Raw genomic sequence first — 19,282 nt, 5'->3', positions numbered from 1 at the left:
GACTTTCAAAAAAGGAAATGATAGCCATTTGATAAGGGTCCCTCCCTTTTCATCTTTCCCAGGATGTCTTCTGGTGAGAAGCTTCCTCTCTCATCAGAGCTTGATTTTCAGTCTCTTGTTACCCTTCCCACTTTGCTGCTCTCTGAGGTGCCCTTTTCTTCTCTTGACTCTTGCTTGGTCTCTCGTCTATTTTTCCTTCTCGTGGTCCCTCCTGTAACTCCTCTGAATTAACCTCCTTTGTAATCAGAGTCAACAAACATTTATTGCGAACCTGCTGTGCGCCAGAGACGTTGCTGGGCATGTTCACTTAACACTCAGTGACTCTCCAGCCTCTCTCTGCTCAGGGGTCCTGCCCGGCTTGGTCCTGAGGGGGGCTTTAGCTAATCGCCCTACTTTTGGGGACAGGCTGTGTTTAAATTCTAATAGAGCGCTGTTAGTGGCTCTAGCATGAACTCTGGGGAAGTTGTGGCTGAGAAGGAGAGATGGAGAGGAGGAAGAAAAGAGGGCTTCTCCGGTGGTGCAGCGCTGAAGAATCCGCCTGCCAGTGCGGGGGACACGGGTTCGAGCCCTGGTCCGGGAAGATCCCACATGCCGCGGAGCAACTAAGCCCGTGCACCACAACGACTGAGCCTGCACGCCACAACGACTGAGCCCGCACGCCACAACGACTGAGCCCGCACGCCACAACTACTGAAGCCCGCACGCCTAGAACCCATGCTGTGCAACAAGAGAAGCCACCACAGTGAGAAGCCCATGCACCGCAATGAAGAGTAGCCCCTGCTTGCTGCAACTAGAGAAAGCCTGTGCACAGCAATGAAGACCCAAGGTGCCAAAAATAAAATAAATACAATAAATTTTTTTTAAACTGTTATTTTTTTAGTCATTATTTATTTATTTATTTATTTTTGGCTGTGTTGGGTCTTCACTGCTGTGCGCAGGCTTTTCTCTAGTTGCGGCGAGCTGGGGCTACTCTTCGTTGCGGTGCACGGGCTTCTCATTGAGGTGGCTTCTCTTGTTGTGTCTCGCGGGCTCTAGGTGCGCAGGCTTCAGTAGTTGTGGCACACGGGCTTAGTTGCTTCGCGGCATGTGGGATCTTCCCAGACCAGGGCTCAAACCTGTGTCCCCCGCACTGGCAGGCAGATTCTCAACCACTGCACCACCAGGGAAGCCCCTAAAATAAATTTTATTAAAAAAAAAAAGAGGAAGAACAAAAGAGGATGAAAGAGGTATTATAATAGAAAACAGGCACTCAAATACATGTGCATGCACCTTCTTACAAGCACTATTCATAGCAGCCAAAAGGTGGAAATGGTCCAACTGTCCACCGATGGATGAACGGGTAAACAATGTGGTGTGTACGTACAATGGAATATTATACAGCCACAAAAAGAATGAAGTACTGATACATGCTAACACTACTGATGAACCTTGCAAACATGATGCTAAGTGAAAGAAGCAAGTCACAAAGGACTGTATGACTCCATTCATATGAAATATCTATAATATGCAAATCCATAGAGGTAGGGCAGAGATTGCTGGTTGCCAGGATGTGGAGGAGGGGGGAATGGGGAGCTTACTGCTTAATGGGCATGGGTTTTCTTTCAGGGTGATGAAAATATTTTGGAACCAGATAGGGGTAGTTGTGCACAACACTGTGAATGTACTAAACGCCCCTGAATTGTTCACCTTAAAATGGTTCGTTTTATTGTGTAAATTTCACTTCAGTTAAAAAAAAAGAAGAATGAAAGGGAGAATGTCAGAGGTCTGTTTCTCTGAATTCAGGATGAGATTAGAAGTCCATTCTGTCTTGTGCATGGCGACCTTGTGATATGGCTTGAGTATTATTGAAGTATTTTGAGCTGATTAATTTCTTTCCTCTGCTCTTTAACATTTAAAATGCTTGGAGTTTGCGTCCTGAACGCTGAGTGCAAAGCAATATGAAAATTGGTGTTCTGGGCCCAGAGTATTGCGGCTTCAAAAAACAAAGCTGGACAGATGTGTCCAGTCGGTCCCCCGGTTTCACTGTGTTCTAGAGGATGCCCTTGGGGCTTGAGGAAAGATCGCAGGGGCTAGAGTGCAAAGCCTGCGTTTGTTCTGGCTCCCTTTGCCTGTTGGGGACACTGTGGTGCCCAGGAAAGCGCACAGGGCAGGCCCCAGTTCTGGCTTCTGCATTCATTCTTTGAGCCCTCCTGGGGGTATGAAGGCGAACCTGTCATGGACCCTGCTTTTGAGAGGCTTATGGTCTAGCAGAGGAGGGTGGCAGCCACATGAGCAACTGGCCATCTTAGTATAAGGTCGGGGTGCAATTTCCATGGGACGTTACGGGAACTTAGAGTGAGGGTCCCCAAACCAGTGGGGATGGGGGTAGGGTGGAGAAGGAAGGCAGGTAAGGAAGGCTTCCTGGAATTCAGCCTTGAAGGTTTAAAATAGTGCCGATTGCCCATGAGGTATGGCAAGTAATGGTTTTAGTTCTAGCAAAAGAGAAACACTTAAAACTGAGCGGAAGCACATTTTTAAAAAAGAGTTTCACTTTGATATTTTTCACCAAAGCGTTAGTAATTACAGAAGAAATAAGAACCTCCCCTTATTTTTTGGCTTTAATAAATCGTCTTTATTTAGCATTACATAGGAGCACCAAAGCATTTTCAAAACTGGGGGCCTGTAAAGTCTTCATCGTGGAGGTGAGGGAGGGAAGGATCTTTTTTTTTTAATTCAAGTATTGTTGATTTACAATTTCATATTAGTTGCAGGTATGCAGTATAGTGATTCAATATTTTTGTAGATTATACTCCACTTAAAGTTATTATAAAATATTGGCTCTATTCCCTGTGCTGTACAGTATATCCTTGTAGCTTATTTTATGCAGAGTAGTTTGTACCTCTTAATCCCCTACCCCTGTCTTGCCCCTCCTACCACCCCTCTCCCCGCTGATAACCACTAGTTTGTTCTCTAGATCAGTGAGTCTGTTTCTGTTTTGTTGTCTTCATTCATCTTATTTTTCAGATTCCACATGTAATGAAAACATGCAGTATTTGTGTTTCTTCATCTGACTTATTTCACTAAACATAATGCCCTCCAAGTCCATCCATACTGTTGCAGATGGCCAGTTTTCATTCTTTTTTATGGCTGAGTAATATTCCATTGTGTGTGTGTGTGCGTGTGTTTGTGTGTACCTACACGCCACATCTTCTTTATCATTCATCTGAAAGATCTTTGAAAGGGCAAGGCGATTGTATAAGTAAGGCAAAGGCATGAGGTTCTGGGGAGTGTGGTCAGAAAAACAGAGCAGTTTAATTCCTCCTAAGAGAAGAGCTGAGGCAGGGGAAGTGAGGGGCGGGACGGGAAGGCGGTTGGGGGGTCGGGATTGAAGGCTCTAGGCAGGCACGCCACAAGGTAGGTCGGGGGTGTGACTGTGGTACGAGCTGCGGTGTGGGGATAGATGGACAAGGGGCAGAAGTGAGGGCAGCGGGACAGGCTGTGCAGGGGCGGTGGGCGTGGAGGGAGCACAACGGGTGGGTCAGAGAGACCTTTAGAGCAGTGCCGTCCAGGAGAACTTGCTGTGACGACGGGAGTGTTCCCTGCCCTGCTTTCTGATACAGCATCCACCAGCTGCATGTGGCCACTGAACACTTTTAAAATTATTTATTTTTATAAATTTATTTACTTATTTCTGGCTGCGTTGGGTCTTCGTTGCTGTGCACAGGCTTTCTCTAGTTGTGGCGAGCGGGGGCTACTCTTTGTTGCGGTGCGTGGGCTTCTCATTGCAGTGGCTTCTCTTGTTGTGGAGCCGAGCTCTAGGCGCGCGGGCTTCAGTAGTTGTGGCATGTGGGTTCAGTAGTTGTGGCACACGGGCTCAGTAGTTGTGGCTCGCGAGCTCTAGAGCGCAGGCTCAGTAGTTGTGGCGCACGGGCTTAGTTGCTCCACGGCATGTGGGATCTTCCCGGACCAGGGCTTGAACCCACGTCCCCTGCACTGGCAGGTGGATTCTTAACCATTGTGCCACTAGGGAAGCCCCCCACTGAACTCAACGTGGCTGGTGTGACAGAGGAACTGCACTTTTCACTTTAACCACTTTACACTTAAATAGCTACTCGTGGCTACAACACGGTTCTAGAAGGTGAAATCCACACAAGCCGGGGACTGATCGGCCAGCTGGGCCTGGCCGGGTGGACAGAGGTGAAGCTACAGGGCAGCTCAGTTGGGGGATGGAGGAGTTTCCTCTTGTGTGTGTTGGGGCTTCCAGGGGACCAGGGGCATCTGGATGACGACGTGCACCCAGCAGTAAGACAAACACATTCCTTAAGGGAGAGCGGTGGCTGGAGATGCCAGGTGGGAGGCATCAGCATAAAATCCTAGCAGAAATCATAAAAGTGAGCAGCTTAGGGAAGCCCCTTCACTGCCTTTGGCCTCGGAGTCCTGTTGATACCGTGGTGATCTTGTTTGCTCTGCCTGCCTGCTGGGGCTGTTCAGAGCAACAGATGACACGATGTCTATGGCGGTGCCGGTGGACTGTTCAAACGTAAGGCGGGTTTTATAACATCGTTCGGAGTGGAGAGGAATGTGTCCCAAATGTTATTTTCCAAACACAGAAGATAAAGGCCCCAAATTCTGGAAGTGTTGCAAGCTAGATAATCCATCAGGCCCTCCTGCTAAAAGATGACTAGGTCCAGGATAAACAGAGGCAAATATGTCTCCGTCAGGAATGTCAGGGACTCCGAGACATCTTGGAGGGCTCCCTTGAGGTTGTTACTGTGAGCAAACAAACATAAAAGCCGGGTGTCTGCGAGTGCAAATACCAACACCACTCAGATCACGAGACCAGCTCAGGGTCCAGGCCAAGGTGGGAGAGCGGTCCTGGAGGGTCCCCCGTGAAGCCAGGGCCCTCCAAGCTTCCAGAAGAGGTCACTGATTCCAGAAGCGAATGTAGTCCTCTCAGAAGCAAATATACTGTTTTTTTTAAAGAAAAGCAACACCAGTTTAAACATTTAGGATGAATTTCCATCAAAAATTTCCTAAAAGTTTCCAAACACCCAAGGAGGTAAAACCAGCAAAAGGAAAGTCATCAGAGGGATGGGAGGGCAATGTGGATTAAGTTCCCCAAGGATTTCACATATTAGAAAACAGACACCAAGTTAGAAAAGGGAAGACAACGATGTAGGAAATACACACAAAAAATGAAGAATAGTATAATAATACATAATAGTGATACAGAACAATGGAAAATGACCAAGTAGACCACAGAGCAACCATGACAACAAAGAAAGCTATTGGAAAAAAATTTTTAAATCATTAAATGACAGACTAATAGATGGCTTAAACTGTACATTAAATACCAAAGAGAGAATTGGTGAACTTGTAGATGGGTCTAGAGAGATGGTTCAGCCCACATATGAGGGGGTAAGTGATGGAAACGTGCATTTAAGAGAGGCAGAAATTAGAATGAGAAGTTCTGATATAATATCCATCTAACTTTCATCTCAGAGGAAACTGAAGTTAAGCCAGGAGAGACCAGTATCGATGAGCTAGTGGCTAAGACTTTCTCAGAACCGACGGGAGATAGGCAGCCGTAGACATGTGAAGTCCAGTGTCATCCCAGCAGAATAAATAAAAGGAAACGCACAGCTCAGGGCGTTGTAGTGAAGCTGCAGCACAGCAAGCACAAGGGCATAAAAGCAACCCGAGAAACCAGATCATCCAAAAAGAAATGATGAGTCTGGTATAATGAACGCAGACTTAAATTTCTCCTCTCAGTCACGGCGAGGACATTCCGCCCGCCCGATATTGCTATGCCGTTGACACCAGAGGTGTGGGAGAGTTGATTTTTCTCTTTGGGCTGTCCCATTTGTCTGTTTTGACTGAAGATGTTCAATTTATTTGTGAAAAAATGCATGTGATGTATGCTGATGTTTACTAAATGTAGTCTGATTGCTTCTGTATAGCAGTCCCTAGAAGGAGGCAAGATGGTGGTTATTTGCTATCTGTGGGATTCTATCAAGGCTGCCCTTGTTTGGCTTAAGTCTTTCCTGGTGACACATGTTTATTAGGAGCCCGAGTGCACTCCCTCGTGTTAGCTGAGGTCTGTGCCTTGTTTCCACTGTAAGACATGCGTGGTTGAAGCTATTGAACTTCTTCCCAGCCTAAAGTGATGTTAACATCTGTTGGGGTAGGAAAAAAGGTTCTAAAATGAGGTATTCAAAATAAAAAATGACTCGCTTAACCCTTACTACTAATGATGGTATGTAGGCACTAATTTTTGGTCTTAAATCTCTTTATAATATATGCACTGAGTCTGGTCTTAAAAGTCATTGGGAATCAAAGGGCGGCCTTGGGAGTTCCTTTTTATGGTGACTGAACTGTTCTGGGTCTGGACTGTGGTGGTGGTTATAGGAATCTATACATGTGACAAAATGTCATCGAGTTATGACATACATACATACCCAAAAAAAGTGCATGTAAAAGCTGGTGAAATCACAGATGTAGAGAAAAAATGTATGGACACCAAGGGGGTACAGCGGGGGAGGGCGATGAATTGGGAGATTGGGATTGACATATATACACTAATATGTACAAAATAGATAACTAATAAGAACCTGCTGTATAGGACAGGGAACTCTACTTTGCTGTACAGTAGAAACTAACACAACATTGTAAAACAACTATACCCCAATTAAAAAAAATAAATAAATAAAGCTGGTGAAAGCAGAGAGAGGGTCTGTAGTCTTGCTAAGGTATTAATGCCAGTGTCAGTTTCTTGGTTTTGTTATTGTTCTTAGTTATACAAGATGTTACATGGGACCTCTCTGCTTTTTTAAAAAAAAAAAAAATCTGTCCTATTTTTGCAACCACTTAATAGATTTATAATTATTTAAAATAAAAAGTAAAGTTTAGATTTAAAAAGTCATTTAGAGCATGGTAGCCAGGAAAATAGCTGCTTCTTGGTATTTGTGATTCTCATAGAACATGAATACAAATATTTAGGAATATTTGGTGAACCCTGGAGGGAAGGATCATGGCACTGTGGTTAAAAAAGTGAGTAGGAGAGTTGAACTCAGTGTCTCTGTCACTATTTAAGGTTGCAAGCTTGCAACAGAGAAGTCTAAAGGCCACCATTGTTAAAACCCTTGGAAAACTAGCCAGAACTTTCTATATTGCCTAAAATGAAATCAGCTTGTGCCATAGCATGAAAAAAAAATGTTTATAGTTATCAATGGAATGGTAATTTTTTTTAAAAAGGGTTTCAGCTTTTTCAAGTTTGGTCTATAAGTGGAAGCATTAAGCATTTGGAAAATGTAGAATTTATTGTGGAATGAATGTACCCTTGAACAACGGAGGTTTGAACTGCATGGGTCCACTTACATGGGGTACTTTTCAGTAGTGAATACTTCATACTACACAGTGCGTGGTTGGTTGAATCCATGGATTTGGAGGAACTGAGGATGTGGAAGGCCAGCTCTAAATCACACTCGGATTAACCCCCGAGTTATTCAAGGGTCAACTGTAATTCCCTGAACTGAGCTATACTGAATTAACCACCGAGTGAGTCCAGTTAGTGAGAAAGTAATGAATATGGACTACTCTTAAATGTATTAGAGAGAGTGTTCCATTCTTCTTTATTTTTTTTTAGTTATCTATTTTATACATAGTAGTGTATATATGTCAATCCCAATCTCCCAATTTATCCCACAAGTGTTCCATACTTTTCCCTCCCTCTTTCTTCTTTTATATTTGCAGTTGAAGTAGGTGGTGTCTTTATTTTTCTTTAGACAACTTTAATTGATAGAATTCAGATTTTGTGGAATGATGTTCAGAAAATACCTATATTAAAATGTCTTTATCACGATCAAATTAAGCAGTAGTGAGAAAGAAAAAGTGACCTTCAGTAAAATGAGTCAAAAAGGAAATCCATGAATAAACAATATTAGAATGAGAAAAACATAAATAGAGCAGAGATTAAATAATAAGAGAATACTCTGAAAAACTTTATGGAAATAAATTTAAAGAATTAAACCCAAATTAACAAATTTTAGAAAATACACACTGACTTAAAAAAAGATAGCTTGAATATTTCTATATGTTTAAAGGAAAATGACTGAGTAATTAAAACTATTCCCCAAAGGAAATTCAGGATCAGATGTTACTGATAAGTTTGCCAGACTTTCCAGGAAGAGATCATTTCTTGAAAAGAAAGGGAACATTTCCCAACTTATGCCAAGAGCAAGTGTAACTTGAAACCAAACAACATGATGATATGAGACCATCACCAGGGTCACTTATGAAAACGAATGCAAAAATTTCAAACCATAAATTGGAAAGGTAGTGGAACACATGACGTGACACCTTCAGGTCAACGTCATGGACTGCATGTTTGTGTCCCTGAAATTCATACTGTTGAAACTCTAATCCCCAATGAGACAGTATTAGGAGGTGGGGTCTTTGGATGATAAATAGGTCTAGATGAGGTCATGAGGTTGGGGCCCCAGGATGGGATTAGTGTCCTTATAAGAAAAAGAGACTCCAGCTGCCACACACTCTCTCCCTCTGCAAGCATGCACCAAGGGAGGCTATGTGAGGACCTAACCGGGAAGAGGGCCCTCAGCAAGGACCCAGTCCTGCTGGCGCTCTCATCTCTTGCTTCCAGCCTCCGGAACTGTGAGGAATAAATGTTTGCTGTTTAAGCCACCCAGTCTGTAGTACTTTTGTTACAGCAGTTACAACTCACTGAGACAGGGAAGCAGTTTGCTGAACTTCTTATTAGGTCCACAGTTTGTAATGTGCCTCGTCCTTTCCAATTGTTTAACCTTAGCAGCGCTGAGCTGGATTCCAACACAAGACTGAAATGAGCACCCTCACCTTCTTCATTGTTTTAGAGGAAGTGGTTCAAACGTATCACCATTAGGACTGTTGTTAGTGTACGTTTTTATGTTGACTCCTTATCAGGTTAATGGAGTTCTTTCTATTCCTGGTTTGCTAGTTTATTTTTTTTAATTAATTTATTTATTTAATTTTTTGGATAAGCAACTCTTCTTTTTTTGGGGGGGGGCATAGTTGTTTTACAATGTTGTGTTAGTTTCTACTGTACAGCAAAGGGGAGTTCCCTGTGCTATACAGCAGGTTCTTATTAGTTATCTATTTTATGCATATTAGTGTATACATGTCAATCCCAGTCTCCCAATTCATCCCACCACCACCATCCCCACCACCCGCTGGTTTGCTAGTTTAGAAGAGACTCAAGTGTAAGGAATGGACCCTGTTGGGCTCCTGATTCCAACAAACCCAATGCAGAAAGACAATTTTTGAGGCATTTGAGGAAATTTAATTATGGATTGGGTATAGGACAGTGAGGAATTATTTTAACTGCGGTGTGATCATACGTTGTGATTGTGTAAGAAAATGTCCATTTTTAATTTTTTTAACAGTGGTAAAATACGCATAACATAAAATTTACCACTTTAGGTACAGGTACATTCACATTGTTGTGCGACAGTCACCTCCATCCTCTCCAGAACTTTTTCATCTTCCCTCACTGCAACTCAGTACCCATTCAACACTAACTTGTCATACCCCCAGCCCCTGGAAATCACCTTTCTACTTTCCGTCTCTATGAATTTGATTGCTCTGGGTACCTCATGCAGGTAGAATCATACAATATTTGTCCCTTTGTAACTGTCTTATTTCACTTAACAAAATGTCCTCAAGGTTTATCCATGTTGTAGCATGTATCAGAATTTCTACTTTTATGGCTGAACAGTATTCCATTGTATTTATGGACCACATTTTGTTTATCCATTCATCCATTGTAGATATTGGATTCTTCCTATCTTTTGGCTTTTGTGAACAAAGCTGCTATGAGCATGGCGTACAAATATCTGTTTGAGTCCCTGCTTTTGACTCTTTTGGGTACCCATACACACCCAAAAGTGGGATTGCTGGATCGTGTGGTAATTCTGTTTGATGTTTTGAGAAATCACTCCACTGTTTTCCACAGCAGCTGCACCATTTTACATCCCTACCAGCGACGCACAGGGGTTTTACTTTCTCCACATCCCCACCAGCACATATTAAGAAAATGCCCGTGTTTGTAATAGATCTACACGCGGTAGGGCTGCAGAAGGAGAAGAGTTGCTAGTCGTCTATTCCCACAGAACCTCAGCACCCCACCAGCTGATGGGCTGCACAGCCCCAGCCCCGTGCCTGGGCAGCCTTCAAGCTGAGCTGTGGCCATGACTAGATTTTCCCTGGGTGCCTGTAAAACTTCCATCATGTCTCTGAAAGGAAAGACTTTAAGAGAAAAAGAAAAACTAAACACTCTATGATTTAGTGATACCTACATATGTAGTAAAACCTTTTCAAAGGCAAGGGACTGGGAATTCCCTGGCGGTCCAGTGGTTAGGACTCCATGCTTTCACGGCCGAGGGCGTGGGTTCAATCCTTGGTCGGGGAACTAAAGTCTCGAAAGCCCAGAATAAATAAATAAATAACTGAAAGGCAAGGGACTGCCAGACATTATTCCTGATCCGAGGTCCCTTGTGGGTGGGAGTGGGGGATGGTACCGGGGAGGAATGTTGTTCACCTTCCAGTTTTTAGGTTGGGTGCTGGTCTCATTGGTGCTTCGTTATTATGTTTCATTACCTCCATAAATTACATGTCTATACATACTTTTGCATGTATAATACTACATAATTTACACTTATAATCTTAACCTAGTAACGTTTATTCTTTTGGGCTGTGGCTCTTACCTGTTGACTAGAGGTCTGGTGCTGGTCTGAAATTTCAGTTGGTATCGTCTGAGGCAAAGAGAGAGAACAGAGTGAGTTTTATAAATTTATTTATTTATTATTTATTTATTATTTTTAGCTGCGTTGGGTCTTCGTTTCTGTGCGAGGGCTTTCTCTAGTTGCGGCGAGCGGGGGCCACTCTTCATCGCGGTGCGCAGGCCTCTCACCATCGCGGCCTCTCTTGTTGCTGAGCACAGGCTCCAGACGCGCAGGCTCAGTAGTTGTGGCTCACGGGCCCAGTTGCTCTGCGGCATGTGGGATCCTCCCAGACCAGGGCTCGAACCCGTGTCCCCTGCATTGGCAGGCGGACTCTCAACCACTGCGCCACCAGGGAAGCCCCAGAGTGAGTTTTATAAAGCGAAATTGATTCAACTTCAAGGATTGTATATGTCCTTGAATTACATCCTCCCTACTTGATTTGGTGTTAAAAGGACCTTTAAAAATAAAATCAGAGTGTTAAAAGGGTGCAGTTTGTTGTCTTATTTGTTTTATTGTCCTTACAAAAGGAAAACAGAAACAGTAGATGTCCTTGTGTAAGGTCATTACCATTAAAAAAAAAAATGTTTTCAGTGGTCCTTGAAATAAAAAATTCTAGGAATTGTTGCTTCAGAGAACACAGTACTGTGTTCAGTAGCCAAACACCAGGGCTGATGACACTTAGGACAGTGATTTCACTCACCTCCCTTTCCAGAGAATGTAAGTCCTCCACATTTAGAGACGTGAGTAAATTTGAATAACTCAGCAAAGGCATACTCTCAGCTCAGAGGAGCTAGATTGTAAAATACCGGCTAACGATGCTTCCAACTACCATTTGCTGAGCCCTTCCTGTGTCATTGACTGTCTTGTACCGATTGTCTCACTTAATCCTCAGAAATGTTGTTATTCCCATTTAACTGATAACTGAAACTTTGGCTGATATCTTGCTCGGTATCACGTGAGTAAGATAAGCGGGAGCTGGATTTCAAAGCCGTGTTGTCAGCTTCACACTTCGTCCACACTCTCGGCTACTACCTCGTCCACACTCTCGGCTACTACCTCGCTACTACCTATTCCACACGGGGAATCTTTGAGAAGCCAGATGCAGGGGCTACAAAATAGGTACTGAGCGCTGGATCCCCACCTCAGCCCTCTCTCATTTTTCTTGAACTGTCTGATGTTTAAGGAGCCCAGGTCACAGAGCTCGAAGGGGAAATGCTAAGCTCATTGGAACCATTACCGTTTTACGGTGGTGGTCTTCAAATGCACATGTAGGCAGTGACCTAATTGTACTTATTTCTTGTATCCCTATGAGACATTAGCAAATGCACTGTGTAACTTTAATTGAGGGCAGATCTGGGGAGAGAGGAGGCATTCCAAGCAAACTCCAATGACCAGTAGCTGAGGTCTCCTGGGAAGAGTGAGGAAGATGGTGTAGCTTTGAGCTAAGACGCACGAGGAGAGGTTCAGGCGACAATAAGAGTTTAGGTGGGAGAGCTTATAACGAAGTGGGCAGCAATCAGAGACTCACGGGGGGCTGAGGAGACCATGCCTCTCCTCCAAGAAGGATACAGGAAAAGCAGGAGGAAGTGGAGTGCTTCAAGACCGACCAGAGGAGAATTGGGGAAATGTACATATAAGGCAACGAGTTCTAATTCACACGGTAATAAAATGGAAGGCTTTGAACTATGCTTCCACTTTCTCATTTTTAGATTCTTTATCTGTCTCTTCACATCTGTCTGTGAGCGGCTGCCAGGATCCTTCCTTAGTCACACACACTGCCTCCCAGGATTTCAAAATCCCTCCTCCTTAAGAACTGCATGCAATTTCTCCCCTTCCTGGCAAGGTCAGACTCCCCTTCTCTCTTCCTCTCTCATCCCCTCTTGCCCTCCCTTCTCATCTTGTGTCAGTTGCCTCTTACCGTGTAACAAATCACCCAAAACATAGTGGCTTCAAACAGCGAGGTACTGTTATCATCTCTCACGGTCTGGTGAAAAGACTAGGATGAACTGGGTGCCCCCCCACCCCTCAGGGTCTCTCATGCAGTTGCAGTCAGGTGGTCACTGGGGTGGGGTCGTCCCGAGGCTCCAGGGGGTTGGACATCCAAGATGGCGTCTTCATACCATGTCTGGTGCCTCAGCTGAGGTGGCTGGGGACTGACTGGGCTCTTGCCTCCCTCCTCCTTCTCCCTCTGTGTCTCTGTGCGCCACACAGCCTCTCTACGTGGTTACCTCGGACTTCCTCATAGTCTAGGGGGTTTAGAGTAGTTGCACTTCTTACATGGTAGCCATCTTTCCTTAGACATGCATTCCAAGACACCTAAATGGAAGGAAGTTCCAAGCTTATGACTTAGCCTCAGAATCACTCAGCACCACTGTTGCTGCCTCTTATTGGTCCAGAGAAGGTCACAGAACCAGCCCAGGGAAGAAGGGACCACCTAAGGGTGTACATACAGGAAGGTGTGGTTTACTGGGGGTGGTATACCTCTCCAAAGAATAACTAACATATTTCTCATGTGTTGAAATGTCTGTCCCTTCTCTCCTCCTTATAATTGAAATATCATAAGTCACTGTTTTATTTTTATTTTTAAGTCACTGTTTTATATCTTGCTTCGTATTCATAGTTTTTCTGTTGTTTATGTTAAGAGTGATTGGAAGACTTCTTTGAGGAATTCTTATGCATTCTCTCAAAAGAATCTTAAGAATATGCTTTCATTTCTTGATATTGAAATTTTTAAGCACCCAAGAGGCCCTATAGAAAAGCTGTGTGACTATTTTTTAGAAAGTCTCTTTGGGAAATCAGATTCGATTCACTTTTTTTAACCACTGATGATAACATATCAAACTGAAAAGGCAGATCAGTTTTAGGGAAAAGTGATCCACCATCAGGTGTGGGTGTCCTTGGGTGAACTCCCCAACAATATTGCTTTTCATGCTTAGCCACTAATTAAAAAACCTGTTCTCTTGTTGGGACTGAACCATGGTTTACTTTCTAGCTGGACCTTTTTTTTTTTTTTTTTTTTTTTTAAACTTATATTCAAGCTCTTACACAAGCCAAAGCTTACTGTTTTTTAACAACTCTCTCCCCTCCCGCCCCCAGAAAAGGGATAACTTGAATCTAAAAGATTTGTTGCATAGTCACATGGCAGTTTCAGAAATTCTTTATGTAAAAACCTCGAACCGATGGATGGCTTAACTTTCCCAAGCTTCTGCAATGCCATCGTGGTCTCAAGTTCGTGTAAAGTTATTGGCTGTAAAGGAGCTTAATCTGCAGAGCTTTTCTCTGGTGATTATGGAGAACAGCACATGGGGGAGAAAGTGGGCCATTGGAGGTGGCAAATAACTTGATCTTTTTTTTTTTTTCTACCCACAAGTCCTGGAAAAACTCTGCCATCAAGGATTAATTTGCTCATGAGATTTTACTGAGGTTGCCATTAAGAAAAAACTAACAGGAGCAGCAGGGCAGAAGCATTTCTGAGCTCTGGGGAAAAGAGTCAGGATTTGTGGTGGGACGCAGGGTGCTTGTTTTTCTCTCCTACAACGATTATGAGTTAAGCATCCGAGGTTGATAGTGTTCCTCTCACCCAGGACTTTGTATAGCCATCTGAAGGCTGACTTTGAAGCATGATGATCAGTAGTTTGTAGTTTTCCATACTTTGTCTTTATGCAGGGAAAAGATTTCATTTAGAAAAACCTTTTAGGGAGTTCCGTGGTGGCCTAATTGTTAGGATTCGGTGCTGTCACTGTCATGGCCCCGGTTGGGGAACTGAGATCCTGCAAGCCACGTGGCATGGCCAAAATATAAAAAAAAAAAAAAAAAAAAAAGCTTTTAGACTCGATCTTTTCCCAGTTTTTAAAAAAAGCCTTAGACAATAGCATGTTATCCCGTTGGTGATGTGTTTCCGCATCTCTGTCCTCATACGTGGGTTCTACATGCAGGTTAAATGGAGACCCCGGCAGCTTCACAACCCAGAGGGTCCCTCCCCTCAGAGGCGTTCAGTCCTCTGTTTCCTCCAGTAGAGGGAGGGCAGTGGACTTTAGTTAGAGCAATATTTTCTATGAAGTTTCACACTAAACCCCTCAACAAAAATTCCCCCTGGACATCAGGCAAAATACGAGGACCGTTCGAGCTTCAGACCCAGGCAGAACGTGCTGCCCACCCCCATCTCCGACCACGGAACACCCCTTCCCCAGCAAAGGTTAGCTCAGGGCTGCCCTGGGTCTTGGCAACTGCTTGGTGGGGAGAGAAGGAGGAAAGGGGGGCTGCGAGGGGACAACGGGGCCAGGACGGCAGAGGCGTTCTTAGTCACTGTTGCCTGCATTCCTCCAGCTTCCCTGGGAAGCCCTCTTCCTCTCATGCTGCAGATGAGGAAGCCGGAAGACAAGAGTTCAAATAACTTGCTGTCATGCAACTTGGTTAAATAGTTTCAAGTCGTTAAAGAGAATCTAAGCATTGGATTTAATCCTTGGGGAGAATGAAGGATTTTAATCTCAGCCTGGCCGCCTGGCCCGTGGTTCTTGCCACGACCCACTGATCCCTCTAATGAGGGTAACGGTAAGCCACTTAGGAATGAAAACGGGGGAACTTTCTAGAGGTGAGCCTGTGGCACTTAGCCAAGTAACGATAGCTGTCACTCTCTCTCGTTTAATCCCATAGTGGAGGACGACAAGGAGTTCTCCCCTCGCCAGCGACACCACAAAGAGTTCAAGTTCAACCTATCCCAGATTCCTGAGGGTGAGGCGGTGACGGCTGCAGAGTTCCGAATCTACAAGGACTGTGTTGTCGGGAGTTTTAAAAACCAAACTTTTCTTGTCGGCATTTACCAAGTCTTACAAGAGCAGCAGCACAGGTATGGAGGCTCGAGGAACCCCAAAGGGTGGGGCTGGCCCCCGTTTCTCACCCCGCCACCTTATAACCCCGACTCTGTCTCTGCAAGGTGGCTTGGAGTTCAAGGGCAGCACACGGGCGTGACGGGGGGGTGTGTTCCCAATGGTAGCATTGAGCCAGCAAGACGACTTTTTTGCTCTTAAGGTGAAAATTTCCCAAATAGTTTTCTTTTCCGAAGCAAGCCAGTGAATGGTATCTACTAAGCATCCTTTGTGTTCGGAAAACATATAACTCACTGGGACTGAAATGTTTCCCACTATATTTTAGTCCCTACTTTGAGTGATGGGTGAGGGTGGCCAACATAAGTTCGCACGCGGAAATTATGCGGATGCTTAACTGCAAATGCTACTGATTCAAGCGAATAGAAGGCTGTGTGCTTGTGCATGTAATGTACACATATATGATATAATATGTCTTTGAGTGAGTGTGTGTGTGTGTGTGTGTCTCAAATGTATTTTTTATCATGTAGATGCAAGGGACCGGTAGACTTTTTTTTCCCACGTCTGTATTATTCTTGTTTCCTGAAATGAGGCCACACTGTTTTACAGAAGAACTGTGTTCTTGGGGCTGCCTAGCAAATAAAGGAAAACTTCCATGGAGTGATTTTTAGAGCATCGGAGGGGCTAAGGGATGAAGTATTACAGCAGTTATTTCAGTCCTACAGCACACGGAAAACAAGCCCATGACCTTGAACTTTGCTTGTATTTAGGGCTCAGTTGAGTGGTTTGGCCAGAACAGAGTGTCCGATGCAGAGGTTAGCACTGCCTGTGGTTCTCAACGGGCAGCAGGTAGGATCTCGGCACGTGATAGGTCTTTCTGGCTATTGTATGGTAAATACGAAGATAAAAGGGAAAGGAAGAGAATGCAGAGGAGGAGGGACATTTATGTCCTCTCTTTATGGACTCTTAGCTTTGGTTTTATAAACCACCTCCAGATTCTTGCTTTTGGTCCTGGCAATCTATTAATTTCCCAGGAAGGTCCAAAAGTTTGGATTAAGAAGGTCCAAAGGAAGGAGTTGGGTCTCTCCTGAACTTACGGATCTGTGTGTGGGTCTGTCGCAAATACACACACTAAAATAATAACAAACATGAACTTGCCCCATACAAGGACCATTTTGAGAGCACTGCCAACATTTGGCCCTGATGCATATTCAAGTCTGTAACGAGGGAACTGGAGAAGGAGGGACATGCCAGGCTGTGGGGACATGTCCTGGTGTTGGACAGACACACGGATGGCTGTATGTGAATTCTCAGCTGTGGCAGTTAAATTGTAAGTAAAACAGAGCCGTTGCAGGATCTTTATAACAGACCAAAATTTCAGAATGGAAGGCAGGTTTTCTGATGTCTGATTTTCGCTCCTAAATAAAAGTGTATTCATTGACTTAACTGTTAAGGGCCTCTTTTGAAAAGTAAATTATTTGTTGCTAGATTTTCATCTTTCAATATTTCAGAGACAATTGCTATTCAGTGATTCTTCGGAACTGCTTTAGCCATTGATTTTCAATCTGCCTAAGTATCGGTCCCATTGCCTTTCTCTGATGGAAATAACCTGCTGGTGCCTTTTTTGGCTCAGACATTTGTTTGGAAAACATAGTTTTCTGTGTTCTGCAGGAAAAGCTTTAGAGTGAAAACACTAGATTGGAGGTTTTGTGACTATGGACTTTTTTCAAAATTATTATTATTTTAAAAAAGAGAGAGAGCACGCGCTGGCAGACCATTTGTAAGGTTTATACTGAACTCCAGCCAAAAGCAAACAGCTGCCTTGAGCTTCAGATCGTGGTGTCATGCTTCCTCCAGGCCAGCAGTGAGCTTGGAAAACAAAACTCCCAAATGGTCCCAACCTTCGCTGACTCCGTGTCAAAGCAGAATTGTAATTTCTCTGCGTTTTAGAATGGGAGCATTTGGTGATTGGATGTGTTTAATTTTTGTGCATAGGAAAGGGGAAATCCTGGGAGAATTGGGAGAATTTCATGCTTTTAAAGAGTTCCAGGTTGGCCAGGAGAAGATTTTCTTATCGGTGGGCCTGGAGCCCAGGCTGCCTGCGGTTTGCTCATGTCCTTCCAGAGGCCTCCAGATTGAACTGTGGGACCCCTTCTGGGGAAGGTTCGATCTCCCCATCTGTACCATCTTGGGGTGTCTTGGCTGAAAAGGACCCTCCAGGCCTGTGAAGAAACGTAGCTGTCTAATCTGTTTCAGTGAAATTTGTAGCATTTGATGGATCAGCTTAACACACGTGTGTGTTGCAAAAGAGTTGGCCTCCTTGGAAAAGAAAAAAAGAAAAAAGGCAGGTGTTTTCGATGCTGAGTCATACCATCAGCTGAGGCAGAAGAAGTTCTGTGTTGGGCCTCCTGGTGTAAAGGGCGGCTAGGGAGCCCGAGCCAGGGAGGGTCAGAAACGATTCTTGGAAGATAGGCCATTGCTGCGAACTCTGCAGAAACCTTATTTCTCTGACTGGTAAGAAATCACTGGACCAGGTAAGTTCAAAAAAGTGATGAGTTGAAGAGATGGTGCTTTGAGGTAGGACAGGGTAACAATTGATACAGTATTCAAAACCTGAGAATAAGCCAAGAGATGGAATCTAAGTCCTGAAAAGATCTGGAGCAACTCGCAGGGTGGAGTGGGGTTGGCAACCCTACAGCATACGCGGTCCTATCAGAGGAGCACAGGGGGCCCTTTGTAGTTTATTTTAAAATTTTACTCTAGAGTGTGGTGTGGGGTTGATATCTTAAGATGAGTTTGGTGTTACTATCTGATGTAAGAAATTGTTATGTTTTTATGATGACCTTGGTGGACACTGGCATTTACACAGTGCTTAGAGTTTGGGAAAGACCTTCCCCTATGTTCCTTCCTTAGGATTTAGCCATGACCCCATCAGACAGCTGGGCAGGCAGGTTATCCTTAGAAGGATGAAACGTGGCACATATGGGTTTTGCCAAGTCCAAATTAGGCCTAAACTATGATCTGCTTTGATTCCCTCAAAGTCATCCCAGTGACATGGGGACAGTCCTGAAATAAAGGTGAACTGCCAGAAAGAGGTAAGCGGTCCCCTCATGGCATGCCTTGCATCTTCTTCTCCTTCGCTTGGATGCGAACATCTCAAGGACGCTTCTGTTTGGATGGCATAGGAGACAGCTCCGTTGGGGGTAAAAATGTGTCTGTTAGAATTCAGGCCCTGGTATTGATACTTCGGCTTTCAAGGGCTTGCAATGGAAAACCTCTGCAAACCTTCATTGATCTTTTGGTCAACCATGGATCTATTAGCAGTTCTTCTAGAGGAGGGGGTGTGGAGGAGAAAAAAGGCTAGAATAGATTTATATAAAAGTACTTGTCCTTTTTCACAGTATTATATCTTTGTCCATTTACTTTACCATTTTCTCCCGAATCTCATACACACTAAGCTGTCTTCATACTTGGAGGGTAAAGGCTGCTCTGATTAACTGTCAACCTTCCATTGTCATATGTAGTAGTGTGATGGTAGCATGTTGCTTTTCATAACATGTACTCATGATCTTTACTTTTATAGCACCTATAGATTAATAGTGCAGTTTGGGGGCCTTTAAGAATATCGTTTGCATCTACATTTCTATCTGGTGAAAGACATACTTTGACTCTTCTTATTCAATTTTGTATATCTGGAAGTCAAAG

At 44.1% G+C, this 19,282-nt stretch overlaps 1 protein-coding gene across 1 annotated transcript in view; it reads left to right on the top strand.

The window, feature by feature from the left end:
• Positions 1-19,282, top strand: part of BMP6 (bone morphogenetic protein 6) — a 146,422-nt gene that overhangs the window by 106,837 nt on the left and 20,303 nt on the right. The window contains exon 2 of the mRNA XM_057554692.1: positions 15,408-15,600. Coding sequence (XP_057410675.1) covers positions 15,408-15,600 — 193 coding nt within the window. The remainder of the gene's footprint in view (positions 1-15,407; positions 15,601-19,282) is intronic.

Source organism: Balaenoptera acutorostrata, chromosome 10 (assembly GCF_949987535.1).
Source record: "Balaenoptera acutorostrata chromosome 10, mBalAcu1.1, whole genome shotgun sequence".
Classification (NCBI taxonomy): domain Eukaryota; kingdom Metazoa; phylum Chordata; class Mammalia; order Artiodactyla; family Balaenopteridae; genus Balaenoptera; species Balaenoptera acutorostrata.
The sequence above is the reverse complement of the archived record's forward strand: the minus strand, read 5'-3'. Positions and strand labels throughout refer to the sequence as shown.